Source organism: Fusarium musae, chromosome 4 (genome assembly GCF_019915245.1).
Source record: "Fusarium musae strain F31 chromosome 4, whole genome shotgun sequence".
NCBI classification, from domain to species: domain Eukaryota; kingdom Fungi; phylum Ascomycota; class Sordariomycetes; order Hypocreales; family Nectriaceae; genus Fusarium; species Fusarium musae.
Window position 1 is genome coordinate 4455998 of NC_058390.1, and position 17289 is coordinate 4473286.

The 17289-nt window shown below is 47.6% G+C and overlaps 6 protein-coding genes across 6 annotated transcripts; 3 read left to right on the forward strand and 3 right to left on the reverse strand.

The window, feature by feature from the left end:
• Window positions 1–2573: 2573 nt before the first annotated feature.
• On the reverse strand, window positions 2574–4451 carry J7337_006341 (uncharacterized protein; the record flags this gene model as incomplete). The annotated part of the gene is made up of 4 exons (XM_044824005.1): window positions 2574–3124; window positions 3196–3539; window positions 3586–4226; window positions 4281–4451. 4 exons carry the CDS (start codon window positions 4449–4451, stop codon window positions 2574–2576), a joined length of 1707 nt encoding a protein of 568 aa, XP_044682496.1.
• An 804-nt stretch (window positions 4452–5255) lies between these two features.
• Window positions 5256–6934, forward strand: J7337_006342 (uncharacterized protein; the record flags this gene model as incomplete). Its single annotated transcript, XM_044824006.1, has 2 exons — window positions 5256–6453; window positions 6507–6934. 2 exons carry the CDS (start codon window positions 5256–5258, stop codon window positions 6932–6934), a joined length of 1626 nt encoding a protein of 541 aa, XP_044682497.1.
• Window positions 6935–8522: 1588 nt separating this feature from the next.
• Window positions 8523–8924, reverse strand: J7337_006343 (uncharacterized protein; the record flags this gene model as incomplete). The annotated part of the gene is made up of 2 exons (XM_044824007.1): window positions 8523–8602; window positions 8681–8924. 2 exons carry the CDS (start codon window positions 8922–8924, stop codon window positions 8523–8525), a joined length of 324 nt encoding a protein of 107 aa, XP_044682498.1.
• A 2240-nt stretch (window positions 8925–11164) lies between these two features.
• On the forward strand, window positions 11165–12288 carry J7337_006344 (uncharacterized protein; the record flags this gene model as incomplete). The annotated part of the gene is made up of 2 exons (XM_044824008.1): window positions 11165–11215; window positions 11272–12288. 2 exons carry the CDS (start codon window positions 11165–11167, stop codon window positions 12286–12288), a joined length of 1068 nt encoding a protein of 355 aa, XP_044682499.1.
• Window positions 12289–12848: 560 nt separating this feature from the next.
• Window positions 12849–14749, forward strand: J7337_006345 (uncharacterized protein; the record flags this gene model as incomplete). The annotated part of the gene is made up of 4 exons (XM_044824009.1): window positions 12849–13410; window positions 13550–13902; window positions 13950–14227; window positions 14284–14749. The coding sequence occupies 4 exons, from the start codon at window positions 12849–12851 to the stop codon at window positions 14747–14749; spliced, it is 1659 nt and encodes a 552-aa protein (XP_044682500.1).
• Window positions 14750–15478: 729 nt separating this feature from the next.
• Window positions 15479–17008, reverse strand: J7337_006346 (uncharacterized protein; the record flags this gene model as incomplete). The annotated part of the gene is made up of 2 exons (XM_044824010.1): window positions 15479–15853; window positions 15904–17008. Coding segments are annotated over 2 exons (1480 nt in total), but the record flags the coding sequence as incomplete, so codon positions are not given.
• Window positions 17009–17289: the final 281 nt, after the last annotated feature.

A 17289-nucleotide genomic window follows, 5' to 3' on the forward strand; every position in this document is an offset into this window, starting at 1 on the left:
GCAATTGCCACATCGGCATAGTAAAAATAGTTCTATATAATTGAAGTCCACAGTGATGTATCCAAGTCCCAAACCATCGGAAGTGGATAAGGCATCGACTGCTCAAAGGCATCCAGATTGAACTCAAACATGTTGTCAGTATGGTGCGTTTGGTGACTTTCTTTCTGGTTGTCTTGAAGAGCAGGAGTCTCTACATTAATAGACCCAACTGATTGTGCACTTGAAGATTGCACGGCGTAATGGGCCTTTCTGTATAGTTCTTGGCAGACCTTTTGGACCTGAGTCAAGTAGGTACTGCCATACGCCTCGTCTAGTGTTTTAAAAATGTGCATGACGTCACCAACAGAGCGCATGTCATTTGTTGCGAACTCATTCATAGGATTCCGAATTGCCATGATACAGAGAATAACAACAGCGCTCATTGGTATTGAAATGATATCCCTTTAGCCGATTAGTCATGAATCTTCTGATCTGATAGAACTTACCAGTGAAAGCTCTTCCGTGTGACTGGTATGAGCTTGCTTAACTCAATGATGCATCGGGACGCGTTGAGACAATTCTCTATGGAGTCTCTCATCTTTGAAGGGAGCGCTGACGCTGCTGGGTGATTTGGCGAGATCCAGTAAGTTAGGCTGTGTGCGCGGCTCACAACTATGACGGCATTGTAATAGGAAAAGTACAGCCGCATCAACCCATGATGCTCGCACCGCCCAGCAGAATCATGAGTAAGAGTCGGCGCAAATTCAATACGCCAATTCTCCAACTTCTGCAGTAGGTCCGCCACTGAATCTGCAATGCAAGTCGATGGGGCTTTGCCTGAATGGAGATCTTGATAGATCGCGCTCTGGATCACGGCTAATTGTATCTGACCTTTGAAGAGGTTCAGTTCATGCCCCTCAACCGTCTTGATTATTTCCGTTTCATCCAGGGAGCCCATTGGTGGGACAATGTAGGCAGCGTTGAGATCATGACAAGGGGGTCTTCCAGTTCGGAGACATAGTTCTCGGTCTAGACAAATCGCGATCCAAAAGACCTTCTTTCTCATATTTGCTTCTGCTGGGCTCACGGACGGAGCCTGGCTCTCGACATGTATGCCTATTGAGTGTGCAAGACGCACAGCGCAGCCAACGAGCATGAAGCTGGGCTGCGGGTTTGGTGTTCCGATAAAGAACCAGGCAATGGCTAGCAGAGCTTGAACAGAAGACAACTGCGTACTACGCATGAGAACATCCCAAGTCCCGGCGAGTGCATTCGATGCATAAGCCCAGGCTAGATCCTCTGCTTCTGCCGATTGAGCTGCCTCTGCCCGACGACGTTGTGCAATTGCAAGAACAGAGTTAAGTGAGACCCACCACGCTGGACTCTCAGTACATGCACCTGAGTACTGTTGGCCTAGTAGACACATGAATGCCGGTGCATTGAAGCATGGGAAGACTTGATGTTCATGAGCAAAGAATTCACTGACAAGGGAGAATGCCTCAGTCCAAGATGGAAGAGGCTCCATGACGCGCTTTGTGAACAAGGGCTCGACAGATGGGTGTGTCCATTTGGACCACGATTCTGGTGTATGCTGCCCTGACTTGCGTGGAGTGGTCGTTGACACCAGGGATATGCCCGAAGGCGGACCTGTCGACATATTGAATAAGCTCATGAATGGTAAAGTACTTATGCAAACCTACCAAAGTAGCGCATATCTCCATTGCTACCAACTATCGTGTCCCGAGGGCTTGCATCCGTTGCTGTCAATGTGTGACAGGGGCTTGACTCCGTGAAGCTGTGAAACTCATTATGGGCATCAAGATGTAACTGAGGATGAGTGACTGTTTGGACTACTGCAGAGTCTGACAACAAGGATGAAGAAGCGTCGGCTGCTTCAAAACTCTCTGCCTCAATTGAATCATCTGTCGAATTCTGAGACGATACCTTAGATCGTCGTTGACGTGGATCGGGTTTGTCAACGTCTGCATAATGGCAGTTGTTTCCGCAACCCTGACAACGTCCACAAACTGGCCGGATTCCATCGCATCGGACCTTGCCCTTGCGACAATGATCGCATGCCTGACACCACGGAATTAGCCAATACATGAAACCTACTGTGACATAGTGAATAATAGCTACCTTTGCAAGGCGACGTCGACGGTCGCCGCGGTTATTCATTTTTCGGAGTTTAGAAAGTCAACATATGAGAATTCCGGGCCATGAGGGGATGGGTTGGAACACGCATTTCACGACCCATGACCACTATAGACTTTAATTCTGATAGGCCTTGTTTTGTGCCTCGGCTCCTGTTAGTTAGTGCGCCAAACTCCGAGACTTTCGTGTCATAGCGTACCCAAAACTCCGGACGGGTCCACCAGGCGAGACATTGTGATACCTGTACGGAACATGTAAATCCGCATTACGGAGGATCTAACGTGTAAGACACCGAGGGCGGGTGGAGAAAATGAGAGAATATCTACTCAAGCGACTGGGAAGAGTCCGTGGGTAAGAAAAGCCTGAACGGGCACAGCGCAATACCATGGTTAATTGGAATTCAGACATTGTGTAGATTGATTTATAGATTGCTCCAAGGTCTAGATATGGCTGCGTTGCAAGATAGCGGCAGGTGCTTCAACAACCTTATCCCTAAAGTAATCAATAAAACCCTTCCCGAACCCGTCCAATCGCTTTGAGCTACTGACTCCACGGCCGAGGATACCATATACAACAAAGTGCACAGCAAAGATCTTGGGAAACTCAACACGCTCAATAGAAAACTCTGGGCGCCAGTCTTCTCCCAAAAGCTCTTGTACCTTGGTTCGAGACATGTATGAGCGCAGCCAGTCCCACTTGGCTTGCGTGTCAACGAATAAGCCAAAGTTCAAATTGGCCCCCTTGTCTCCAGAACGGCCTAGGGCGACACTGCCCAATCGCACTTCAATAGCTCCACCGCCAAGAGCCTTTGGTGATTTGGTGTCATAAGACGCCCTTTCATCCATTATCTCAAACCGAGGAGGAGGTGTAGTCTTGAAAGATTTCGTTGTGCCAGTTCCGTCCACAAAATGGAACTTTTCTTCAAGTTTGGCTTGCTGCCACAGAGCTGGATAATATGCCAGGTATGGACGAGGCATAGCGGAGCGAAAATCTAAAGAGCTGTGAAAACCTACGAACAAGTTAGTGACCCTGTCATTATTACCACTCGCCGGATTGACCGACCTGAATAATGCTTCAATGAGATGTTTCCAATGGCCATCATAATTGCCTGGAGAGCTTCTACTTTCGTTGACTGAGCAAAGATGCGGAGATAGACAGTACCGCTGTTTTGGTTGGCAGGATTTACAGCTGGCACGCCAATCCTCTGAAATTCGAGAAAGTCTAGATGACTGAGCTTCTCTTCTCCGAGATGAAAACGGACTTGTTTTTCAAGAAGCGCAAACTTTTGTTCAAAATTGTGACCTGTTGCGTTGAACAAAGCCTGCATTTCATAGCCCCCTTTGTAAAAGAGCGCGAGCTTCGTGGTATCTGGTGGTGGCGCACCGCGAACTCCGTGAACGCGAACTCTTTGATCAAGTTAGCGACGCTGATAAGACTTAGGACCTTGCATACCTGTCTTGGCCAACTTGATCCATCTCAATATTGTCCAGGTAGGCTTTCACATCACTGTTGATGTAGACATCACCCTGCAACTCATACACCAACTGGGACTTGCATGTATCGACAGTGACCATACCGCCTGTACCCTCATGCTTTGTGATGACACAAGAGCCATCTTGCGCAATCTCGGCAATCGGAAAACCAGGGTCGACAAAGTTCTCAAGATCAAAAGCGTCAAAGCCTGCAAAGTTACCGCCGGTGACATAGGCTGAGCATTCAATCAAGTGTCCCGCGACCAAGGCACCAGCCAGTTCATCGTAGCTGGTGTTGCTCCACGACCACCAGTACCATGCGCAGGCGATGACGGGGCTGGCATCAGAAGCTCGGCCGCATATGATGATGTCGGCACCCTGTTGAAATGCTTCATATATGGCGTGAGCACCGAGATAAGCATTGGCAGACACTATTTCCCGAGGTTCTTCGCCACATTTGGCGAATATGTAAGTCTCAGGAGTGAGGGTGACATGGTCATTCAGAGAATCAAGATGAGCCAACGCGCTTTCTCTGTTTTGTGGCATGCGTTTACCGAGCTTCGGAAGCACGTTATCACCGGAAACATAGGCTACCTCGAGATTATAACCTTTTTCGGCAACCTGGCAACAGTTTAGCCCAAGCCATCAAATGCACAAGCTCTGAAAAAGTCTTACCAAAGCTGCTACTTTCACAGCGAGACCTTCAGGATTAAGTGCTCCACCGTTGATGGCGACTTTGATACGCTTGTCTGCGATGGCATCGATCGAAAGCTCAAGACCCTTCAATGCAGTAGCCTCGTAACCTGGATGTTGTCCTTTCGCATATGCTTCCGCATTATTCGCCATGTTCACCTCTGATTCTTGTAAGCCACACAGCCCAACGAAGTTACAAGACCCCAGGCTTACCAGCGAGGTAGTCACCAGTTATAAAGTCGACATCACCCATCGTAGCCTGCTTGTACATCTCAATGGCGGGATCTCCTAGGAGATTATCGGTCAGCAATGTTTCCGTTGTGGGTGACTTGTCTTACCATGGTAACCGGAACAATTAGCCACTCGTACAGGCCTGCTGCCGAATTCTCCAACGCGCCATTTGCCGTTAGAAGCCATGATGATTTTGTTTCTCTGAACTACTGGCACGAGGAAGTATGGTGTAGTGTGCTGTGCTGCATAGCCACCAAGCCCTGATCCAGGAGGAGGGTTGAGAGGCCATGAGTATAAGCTATCTTTATATCACCCCGCAATCTCGGATGTTGCGCTTCAAAACCCGAGATAACCGGCATTCAGTACTCCGTAAATGAGTATGCCAGTCACTCGTTCTATGTTTAGTGATGTCATTGTCCCTGTGTAACAGTTGGCCGTGTCCCGAAGTCCGCTACCAGAACTCCGGTAGTGCAAAACTCCGGGAGTCGAACCAAGCTCAAGAACTCCGGAGAGACCCACTAAGCATTGCAGAGACATCATTGACTTGAAAGACAGTAGAAGCAATATTCGGTTTTATTTAGCCGAGAGGATTACTTAAAACCACGGTTGTAACGTCAGACGTAGCATTGAGAACGTCTGTTCCCTTGACCTACAGCAACCTTGAATTTATTCCAATCCTTGCAACTACAACATCCCTCCCCAACAGTCGCCTCATTCGTCAACACCATGTCCAATTACTCCATTTCCGCCGAAGCTACTCGAATTCTAAATAAAGTTCTCCTTCAAGATCCTAGATTACACTTTCCAGAATCTTTCGTTAAAGCCGCCGAGAAAGTCAAGTTTGTGGGGGAAGATGATCAACCTTTCATCCTAACACCTCTCAAGATCACGGAGTCGAGCGCGGCCCTCAATGCCCTCGTAGCTACAGCTGCAAACGTGGTCGCAGCCAAGCGCTATGGCATCAATTACCAGAATGTTGAAATCAACACGGATCTTGCAACCCTTTTCCTTGAATCAGTGCTACTACCCACCATTGGTGACAAGCACTTTATGCAGAGCAGCAAAATGCTTGCAGAGCTTGCCAAGATGGACCTCTATCAGATGAGCAAGCCAATCAGGCGATACGCGACAAATGTTTATCGCACCAAGGATGGAAGATGGTATCATCTGCATGGATCTATGAATGCTTTGCCCACGATGGAGATGTTGGGTGTTGAGGACAGTGACGTTAGCACTGAAGAAGCCTTCGGGATCTATACCAAAAAGGTTGCAGAATGGGATTCCCAGGATATCGAAAAGGTAGCAAACGAGAAGTTCAAGCAAGCTGGTGTGATTTGCTATACGCCTGATGAATTCTTCGCAAGCGAGCATGGTAAGATCATGTCGGAAGAACCCTTGTGGACATCGACTCGTGTGCCAGCACCCAAGAAGACTTGGCCCGAAGCCAAAGATACTGATCGTTATAGTCCACTTGCCGGCATCAGAGTCTTGGATCTATCTCGTGTCATCGCAGCTCCAGCAGTATCCAAGATCCTCAGTGTTCTTGGCGCCGATGTCATCCGTGTCTCATGCAGCAAGCTACCAGAGTATTCGGCAACAATGCCGGATCTTCAGACGGGCAAGAGAGACGTTGACATCGATCTCAAGACAATTGAGGGCCGGCAAACACTTTCCGATCTTATCAAAGATGCTGATGTTCTTGTTGATGGATACCGTCCTGGTGCATTGGCGAAGCTGGGCTTCGACTCCAAGTCTTTGCGTGAGTTGAGCCCAAGTCTGATCTATATGAGGGAGAACTGTTATGGTTTTAAGGGACCGCTGTCGTACCGCTCGGGATGGCAGCAGATTAGCGATTGCTTGGTAGGACTGTCATACTTGCAGGGCAAGTTTCTTGGTCTCGACGAGGCTGTTGTCCCACTTTTCCGTAAGTTCACTGTCATATTACCTCTCAAGACCTCACTTCTGACATTGCGCTAGCCAACTCGGACTATCAGACTGGATTAGTCGGAGCCGCGGCTGCCATCCAAGCATTACTAGCCCGCACCCAAGAAGACGTCACCTTCGACATCGACATTAGCCTCACGCAGTACAACATCTGGTATTATCGTCTCGGCTCATACTCCGAGGACCAGCAAAAGGCTCTTAGAATTCGTGACCCGCAGTTCAGCCCTCGCTATTACGATGATATGAGTGCGCTTGTTGGAAAGACACATCAGTCGCTGCAGAAGATTCGCCCAGAGATATTCAAGCATCCTGAGTACTTCTGGGACATGAGTGGCAAGGAATACGGATTGGACGAGGACTTCAAAGTGCTGGCACCGGCATTCAAGTTTGAGAAGTCGAGTATTGGTTGGAGTGTTCCTACTGGACGAAGAGGGCGGTCGAAAGCCGAGTGGGTATCATAAATCTGGCTGGTGTTAATAGTTGCCGGAACATCACAGGCATCCTCCAGAAACAGTACAGTAGATTTGAAGGCATTCGGGAACACAACGGCGCTGAGGTGGCCGAAATTCATGCACTTGTGACTCCGTCGGAGTGGTTATCTATCAAGATATAAGACCCGCGGGCCCCGATCAGCATCCCATGATTCTCGTATAGCTGCCTGCCAGTTCAAAACTACACAGGTTCTACCAATGGCCGTTCATGTTATTGCCAATAGTCCTCCGCCGGATGTGAAACAGAGCCTCGGGCAGGGTCAGAATAAATCATGTGGATCGCCTCCTGGACCATGACGCCACTCAAGCCAACCGAGGCTCCGTGTGAAACTGCAGAGGTTAGACTTAAAAAGGTAAAGTGAAGATAGAGGCTCTTGAGACGACTTCCTTATGAGTACTAGACTTCAAAGATTGCGGGGTATCAAAGCGCCTCTTAGTTGCTCCTCCTCGATTGAGTTAGTCGTTGAGCAAAGTATATTTACGTCTCGATCTCATGATTTTTCAGCTCAATCATCAATCATCAACTATCAAAGCCAGGTACAAAATGTCTCAACTCTGGACCAACATAGTCGCTACCTATGATCCTTTTACGATCGAGTTCGTGGGCAGCTGTCTTGTCCAAATCGTCTTCTGGTGGATCCCGTCAGCCGTTTTCGTTCTCCTTGATCACGTTGCTCCGTGTTTTGCAGCGAGACACAAGATACAACCTCCGCCAAAACAGCCCAAAGCCTCTGAGATATTAGACTCTGTCTTGATATCTTTGAGGAACCAGCTCATGGTCATTGGACTGCAACTATCCCTAGCGTTTCTGGCGACACAGCGGAATATGCCATCAACATTCCAGGTCACAGCATCACTGCCCTCTGCAAAGAGTTTCGTGAGCGACTTTGCCATCTGCTTAGTTACTCGAGAGATCCTCTTTTACTATTCCCATCGACTGTTTCACGTACCATACCTCTATCGTCGCATCCACAAAATCCACCACAAATTCACAGCACCAGTCGCCTTCGCCTCGCAGTATGCCCATCCTATCGAGCATATTGTAGCCAACACGATCCCTATTGTCCTTCCACCCATACTGCTTAGAACTCACATCCTGACCATGTGGGCTTTTGTCGCTTGGCAGCTTATTGAGACTGCGACTGTTCATAGTGGCTTTGATTTCTTTGGAGGTGCAGCTTATCGTCATGACCGTCATCATGAGCGTTTTGACGTCCACTTTGGAGGGATGCCCTGGCTGGACTGGCTTCATAACACCGACGAGCGAAAGAGGCTAGAAAAGAAGAATAAGTGATTCGTTCATGATAGAATTATCTCTCCAAGATCTGAATCCTGGAAGCGAAGGATCAGGCTATGTATGTTGCCCATATCTGATAGCCCTCCTGATCGCTGGGAATGAGTATTGCCAAAAGACTGGTGTGGATTGACACCGCGTTCGAATTGGCTACAGAACAGATTGGCGAGACACCAATACTCATCTGCGTGAAGAAAGAACCCGAGCTTTCTTTCAAGTTTGCTTGTTTCAACGGAGACATAGTTGCCAGGGGTTGATAATAAATTATGACTGGACCAGACCCGAAACCAATTTCTTAGCCCTCGTGTGATAGCCAAGGATCTTGACCTTGGGTCTGGTCCATTCTGGTGATGGTATATAAGATTGTGGAAGGCTGGAATGTTTTAGTAAGGCCGTTGTTAGTTTATTGTCATGCAACTTACCACTAGCAATAGCAAACAAATTCAATGGGCTCATTGTCTCAAAGACATCCCATCGACTAGTTCCAAAGTCCTCACTCATAATCACGGTAATGGACTGAGACAGCGTGATTTGGCTGCACGCCAGTGACCTCTGTGCCGCAGCTTGAGTGCACATGAACCATGTCTCGGCATCTGGAGCATTAAAGTGCTCATCTGCAGCTGCGAGGCCAAATTGTAGCTCATTAATTACCATTCGGGGACTCATATCGTAGAAGATTACAAATGCAGAGTCAAGAAGGAAGGTATATAAGAGGGTACGGATTAACTCCTCTCGTAATCCGAATGATATCCAGTGGTCATGGAGGCTGCGTGGAGCAAAGCACGCTTCCTCACTCGTCCCAGGTATCGCGAAAGGATACAGAGTGCGGGAAACGAAGACTATGTCTGTAAACCGTGTTCTCCGTGCTCTGAGTCTCATTTTTGTGTCACCCTCCCAGTTCATGAGTAGAAGGATACCGTAAGCAGCCTGCAATATGTCGAGGCGCTGGCGAACTTGAGAATCCTGGCCGCCATCGTCCGTTTGAGCTATACTGTCTTCGCTGAAATCCGGGTCCTGGAAGATCCACTTCTCGACTGTTTCTAGCCATATAATTGCTTGATCATGGTGTTTTCTGTCGGGGCTCAAAGAAGCACCGATCAGTGAAAGGGCCGCTATTAACTTGGGAGGCTTTGCAGTGGGGTCAAATGTCGGTCGGTGGAAGACTGGCCAGTTTGGATGCCAGATTTGAAAGAATAAAGTCAAGAATAAGTCAATATTTCTTGGAGAAAAGAATCTTGAGCAAGATGATTTTCGGGAGTTGGGCCAGTTCAATTCAGATGCTTGAGACATTGCATGAAAGATACCTGTGACAATCTGTTCACATGTGTTTGCCAAGGAGTGTTGTCCTGTCGGCCCTTGCTGGGGCTGCGTCCGTTGGCCTAGAATGGCCCAAGGCGATGCGACTAGGTTTCCTGGAATGGCTACCGATTCGAGGTAGGGCTGACTACCATATTGTAGAAGACCCGAGTGAGTCTTTCTCCTGGCAAAGATATCATCGCAGTTAAATGAATTGGCCAGACCATGGGACGAAGTAAGTCGGGCAAGAAAGCGGAGACGTATACGGGGAAAGGTCGGCTTTGGTGTCACTAGCAACAGCGATGGGCTATCATGGGAGACAGACCATTCATCTCGAGGTAGATAGGAGACAAATTGTGACATCATACTTGAATTTCCATCCAATTCGGAACCCGGTTGAGCTTGCACAAGTAGGATAGGATCAGATGAGGTGACCGGCATCGAGTCCGAAATCCAGTCATGTTGTGATAGGCATAGTGACCCGCCCTGAACATGAATGTCCTGGCCTGATAGAAGGTCGTGCCCTTTCTCGTCTTCTTTCACCTTCAGTAGAGATGTCAAGTCATCCTTCCTTGGTGTTTGGACATAATTGCAATCCTGATTCTGCTCGGCGCAAGCATTGCAAGGTTGCGATCTGTTGCATCTCCTTTTCAGTTTCACGCACCTTTCACAAGCATTTTTTGGCCTCCCTCGCTTCTTCTGCTCCAGTGCTGGAGGCAGTAGACCTGATTTGAGTCGGCTGTCACATGTTCTCCAATGACGAAGGAGTGCGTCTCTGATAGCTTTCCTTCAGCTATCGAAACCCAAACAGGAACAATTGAGTATATACTAACCGGCGATTGAATCCACGGCTACAGTATTGGCATTTGTAAGGCCTTTGATCTGTGTCTGAGCCTCGTTGCTTCAGTGGTGATACCCTACAGCGAGGAGGTTGCAGCAAGCTTACGCGATAGGTAATGCCGAGTGAGATGGTCTTGATGTAACGTTTTTAGTGAGTACTACATCCCGGCAAACACCTGGGTCTCGAATAGCATACCTGACTTTGTGAACTCGGCAGAGCAGACAGGACAGCAATGTTGCGACTGAGTATCAGACATGGTGTTAACCGAGTGCATCAGGCCGGGCTGGGGAACTTGGGCGGCTGTGCAAATTGGAAGAAACAAGCGATGCTACCCAGCAAATTCAATGATTGAGAAGTCACGGGGCATAAAGTCCACAATCGATGGCAGAGATAAGCCTGAACAAACTGGAGGAGTCGATGCGCCATGCAACTAAAAGTTCGTCTTGATGAACACGTGGAGGCGGGAAATCTGCCACCCCCGCAACGGAGATCGGCATCCCGCTTCAACCCCACGATCTAGTCTCGATCCAGATGTCGAAACCCCGCAAAAGCACAGCCATTCGGTTTCTAATGAGAGGCATTTCGGCATTTGTTCGCGGCATCCGGGACTTGGAGGAATAATATCTTACCTGTCGTTAGTCGCACATTCTCCCTGAAATCATGAGCCTTCGCTGTCACTGATATTCAACTCAAGCCAGTGACAGTTTCCCTTTACGAATTACGCCAAGTCACAAAGCTCTAAATTTGTTCTCTGTAACAGCACGGAATTATGGGAGACGCGATAGCTGAGAAGCCCTACCATCGGGTAGCTGCTGTGGCAGTAAGTGAAATCGTGATATCAAGTGTTTAGCTCGTCAACGACTAACAATAAGGAAGCGCTCAAATGAAGGCTTCCAGTTCAAGATCAACTCAGTTCCAATCCCGAAACTCCAGCCATGGGAAGTGCTCGTTAAGCTCTCTGCTACTGGTGTCTGCGGCACTGATTTGGCTCTTGCAGGTGGTTACCTCGGTCCATGCTGTGAGGTGCTTGGCCACGAGGGCGTGGGCCGCGTTGTACAAGTTGGCTCTGGAGTGGATCCCGACTCTGTTAAGATTGGCAATCGAGTTGGTATTGCTTGGGTGAGAGACGTCTGTGGCCGATGCAATTGCTGTCGTGAGCCCGGAGGTGAGGTCCGTTGTCTGGAGCAGCAGAACTCAGGACGGAAGTGGGACGGAACGTTTGCAGAGCACTGCATTATACCAAGTCGTTATGTGCTGACAATTCCTGAGTCAAAGGAGTTGCCAGATGAGCTGGTTGCACCAACATTGTGCGGCGGCGTTACTGCCTACAAAGCACTCAAGGCTTGTGGAGCGACACCGGGAGAATGGGTTGCTATAGTCGGAGCTGGCGGTGGCGTTGGGGGTTTGGGGATCCAGTATGCAAAAGCCATGGGATTCCGTGTTGCGGCTGTTGATATTGGGCCTGCAAAAGAGTCGTGCATCAAGATGGGAGCCGACGCATACTTTGATGGAGCATCGCCTGATACGCCGGCCGAACTGAAGAAGCTTACCCCTAATGAAGCTGGAGCCAAGGCCGTTATTGTCACTGCAGGGTCGGGTCGAGCGTATCAGAACGCCCTTGATCTTGTCGCAGTGTTTGGTACTCTGGTCTGCGTTGGTATTCCTCCACCGGACCAAGCGATGAGTCTGCATCCGCTGACTCTTATCGACCGTGGTATCAACCTTTTGGGAACATTGGTGGGAACACGAACTGAAACACTTGAAGCTCTCGAGTTCGTGCGAAGAGGAGTGGTAAAACCTATTGTGGAGTCAGTTAACTTTGATCAGCTCGACGATCTGGTCAATCAATTCTCAAAGACATCTGGGAAATTGGTTATACAATTCCCATCATAGGTCTTATTCTCTGTTCCTTTGTGGCTTCGAGGTTGTTATAGAAGTGGAGTAGGAGACATTATAGACAGTGATTATCAGTCAATTTCATTAAATGGAAATAGTCCTTCAATCCTTTTACTGTAGCTCTTATCACCATCGGTGTCAATGCTCTATAATGATCTGGTATGATCCCGAATGGAGACAAGCGATGAAGGGCAAATTTAACCGAATCGGCCAAAGAACATTTAACACGTTGCATGCATTTCTCTTTTTAAAGATAAGATGCATGCCGAGCAGATCTTTGCCGGCTCAAGCCAAAGAAAAGTTGAAAGTCCAGTATTAGGACGGGGGCATATGCACATCTCGGACAATTCCCCACCTCCACCTCGATGTTGTGTAACTTGACGTCGGCCGAACGGGAAAATACCCACCACTGCCCAGCCAAGCACCAAGGGCCACAAAGACCAAAATGTGCGGCGACTTACTACGGGGATTTTCTATTTAAGACCTGCCCGAGTAGCACTTGGGTTGACTTACTCTAAGTTTGCTGATTCTGTATAAAATATACTATCACCATCAGAATGACTACTGTTAATCCTCTTGTTCTGCCTCCTGGCATCGCACCATCTGCTTTCCACCAATTCATATCAGAAATCACTGAAGTTACAACCGCTGAAAACGTTGTCATCATATCCAACCCCGGACAGTTAGACAAGCAGGACTACCGCGACCCCAGCAAGATGCACGACATGTTTGACATAACCTCGAAGCAGCATTTTGTTTCCTCAGCTGTTGTCACTCCCCGCGACGTCGCCGAGGTTCAAGCCATCGTCAAGCTGTGCAACAAGTTTGAAATTCCCCTCTGGCCATTCTCCATTGGCAGAAATGTTGGGTATGGTGGTGCTGCTCCCCGTGTACCAGGCTCGATTGGTCTTGATCTTGGCAAACATATGAACAAGATCTTGAAGGTCGATGTTGATGGCGCATATGCTCTTGTTGAACCTGGAGTTACATACGCAGATCTTCACCAGTACTTGGTGGACAAGAACCTTCGTGACAAGCTGTGGATTGATGTTCCTGATCTTGGCGGCGGATCAGTGCTTGGGAACACTACGGAGAGGGGAGTTGGCTATACTCCGTATGGTGAGTTATCTTCATCGTTGTACCGACTAAGTATTGACGACCCTTAGGTGATCACTTTATGATGCACTGCGGCATGGAAGGTAAGAGCTCCGTTACAGCTACCTTATTGGAAGGGGTGCTTATGACTGACTATCCAAAGTTGTCCTTCCCGATGGTACACTAGTCCGCACGGGAATGGGTGCTTTACCAAACCCAAATGCGGATCCAAATGCCCCTCCACACGAGCAAGAGCCCAACTCGGCCTGGCAACTGTTCAATTACGGCTTCGGTCCCTATAACGACGGCATCTTTACGCAATCGTCTCTTGGTATTGTTGTCAAGATGGGTATCTGGCTCATGGTGAACCCTGGTGGGTATCAGTCATACTTGATCACCATTCCCAAAGATGAGGACCTTCATCAGGCCATTGAGATCATTCGACCACTTCGGACTTCAATGGTGCTGCAAAATGTTCCCACTGTTAGACATGTGCTTCTGGATGCAGCTGTTATGGTATGAGGCCACATTAATTTTTTGAGCGCAGCTGACCATAACTAAAGGGATCTCGAGACAAGTACACGACTTCGAAAAAGCCGCTCAATGACAAGGAACTTGATGACATCGCAAAGAAGCTCAACTTGGGCCGCTGGAATTTCTACGGAGCGCTTTATGGCCCCGAACCCATCCGTAAGGTAATGTGGGAAGTAGTCAAGGGTGCTTTCTCAGCCATCCCCGGGGCCAAGTTCTACTTCCCGGAGGAGATGCCAGACAATGTTGTCTTGAAAACTCGAGATCTTACCTTGCAGGGGATTCCCACCATGACTGAGCTTGAATGGGTGTAAGTTCTACATGTCGCTCGATATCACGTTTGACATATTAACCTCAGTTCAACAGCAACTGGCTGCCCAATGGAGCTCACCTGTTCTTCTCCCCCATCGCCAAGGTCACGGGCGACGACGCGGTCGCTCAGTATGCCTTAACTCGCAAGCGCTGCGAAGAAGCAGGTTTCGATTTCATCGGAACATTTGTCGTCGGAATGAGAGAGATGCATCACATAGTGTGTCTTGTCTTTGACCGTCTCGATCCAGAGTCATGCCATCGAGCGCACGCCCTCATCAGTCAGCTAATCGATGACGCGGCGAAGAAGGGTTGGGGAGAGTATCGCACTCATTTAGCATTGATGGACCAAATTGCACAGACTTACAACTTCAACGGTAATGCACAGATGTATCTCAATACTACAATCAAGAATGCATTAGATCCTAAGGGAATTCTGGCGCCTGGTAAGAATGGGATATGGCCAAGCGGCTATAACGCAAAGGACTTTGCAGTAACTCCACAGCGCTCTACAAAACTGTAGCAAGGTAATAGTTTATTTTATTATAAAAGTTAAATATAATTAGTTTAACCTTATTTATAATTATTAGTTATATAAGTTAAATAGTATATATTTAACTTATATAAAGTAAGTAGTTTTAATTAGTAATAAGAGGCCTAGGGTTTAATAACTACTTAAAGAGAATATCTATATAGCTAATATAGTAAAGAATTTTCCTTTTTAATAAATTCTAGATAGTATCTTTAAATTAATTTTCGCAATTTTGTAATACATAAAGTACTAGCCTGGGAGCTCTTATCTCTATCGGCAGTTAATAAAGAAAAGAGCCCTATTGGTCCTGATTTTTAATTTCAATTTGCTTGGGAATAAATGGCGGGAATAAGATAAACCAAGATTCGGCCCGGTTAACGTTCCAGCTTCGGGGTTGTAAAGTCGAGGTGATTAATACTAACTTGGTCCAAGTGCACCGATTCGGGATCTTTCGGTATCGGCATCGGCATCAGCATCGGCATGAAATATATTATGGAGATCGGGCTCGGGTTTTACTTCATGTCTGGCCAGCACTCCATGTGTGACTAATTAATGTTTATTCCAGCTTGATGGAGATAAACTAACCGAGTTTATTTTCACAAGCTTGGAGCCGCTATGTGGGCGTTCAGACAGGATTCTGGTTGCTAAGGACAGAAATAACAGATGCTCCATTCTCAAATTCAATTTAAGGTGTACTGTACAGGTTGCATCATGTATCCCTTACACATGATCCACAACAAAGTCTGTAATCTTGAATCCATATATCCCATCTCCGCATAGTACTTTGACAACAAGTGCAATGTACAGAAGCTCATTCTCAACATCGTTGTTCCAACAAGCAACAGCATATCCCCACTGCTTGCCAAACTTGAGGAAGTGCTCAAAGAAATGGTCAACAACAATGACCGTCTTTTTCCTCCCTTCCACCGAGTCGTTGATGTCCGCTGTCAAAGCAACGCAAAGCATGGGCATCGAGATGACCGCAGTGATGCCGCCCTTCCATCTCTTGATTACCATTTGGTCCAGACTCTTGACCTTCCCAACGATCTTGACGACTATACCGGCTGCGAACTTGACGCCTTGGAGACCGAATGCCTGCATTTGGTTAGATCTTCTTCTCTGTGCAGCTGGAGGTTCTAACTCACGGAGTACTTTGCAACTTTCCCAACGGTGGCATTGTCTACCTGGACCATGGACGACCCGGGTAAAAGACCAGCAGGTAAACTCGCGAAGGCGTCAATTCCCTCGAAGATAAGTTCTGCTGCGTTAATCACTGTCATGAGAGTTTTGATAGGTCCAGTGGGAATAATCTCAAGACCACTCCCTTCAAAGGCGCCATCTGCCAATAGGACCAGAGTGTCAAATTCATTATAGATAAATTCCAAATTTGCGGTCACCGCCAGGCTAACATTGGCGATGTCTTTGAAGAGAGTACTGTCGGCAGTTGATAATTTTTCCCTGGCCAGTGCACTGTCGGCAGTTCCTGAGAGATATCTACGGAAGGAGTCTTTCGTTAGACGTCCCTTAAGCTTCGGTGGGGCGTGGCCCGTCTTGGCCTTGTAGAGAACTTTGGTAGGAATCGCAATTAGAAGAGAGCATAGCTCCAAGAGGGAAAGCGAGCGACCGTGCGTTAGCATCTTCCATAGCCATCCAAGCACCGGAATCTCAATCGTCTGGTTGGCCACATCTTTGACAAGACTGATTCCGAGTGAAAAGGCCTTGAACAAAATGTCTGCAAGGATCTTGAGAGAGTCAATCATGCCGTCCACAAGGTCAGCAGTGATGTGTCCCATGAAGCTTTTGATATCCCAGTGGCCAGGGCCCGACTTGAAGAAGTCGAATAAGTCTTTAACCAACTTGCTTATCGTCCCGACGATGGTGTCGATCTCGCTTTGGACACCATCCCATAGCGCAACGATCGCTTTTTCTGTCGAGTAAGATTTGCCATCATCATTTAAGACAGCGTTGGTAGTGCCTCCGCCGTAGGTAAAGTAGTAAGTGGACCAGTTATACGCAACACCGGATTTTATAGCGTCGTCTGCACTTTGATCTTCGGCTGAAAGGTTGCTATTTTCCTCGTGTAATCCTCTGGCCACCTGTTGACTACCACTGTAGTTGTTGTTCTGTAAGCCAGGTAGCTGAGACTTAATGAGCTTGCGGAGGTTCTCCAGCCACGAATCAACAGTGAACTCCGAGCTGTTGAGCAGGTCTTGTCCGTAATCGAGGGCGACATTGAAGCCAGTAGCAATGCTATCAGCTGTGTCCAAAATGTCGCCCTATCCGAACCAGTAGCTGAAAAAGGCAATAATATCCTTAAGCAAAACCTCTAGGTTCTCTTTACTAGAATAAGCTTATAGCTATAAGCCTTAACTATAAATAATACTTCTAGCTTATAATTTAAATATTAATATTATAATAATTAACTAATAGCTATAGTATAAAGCTAATATAATAAAAACTTAAATAATAACTTTTTAATTAGCTTTAAAAGTATATAAAAAGCTTTAATCCTTTAATTAAGAAAAGTTAGC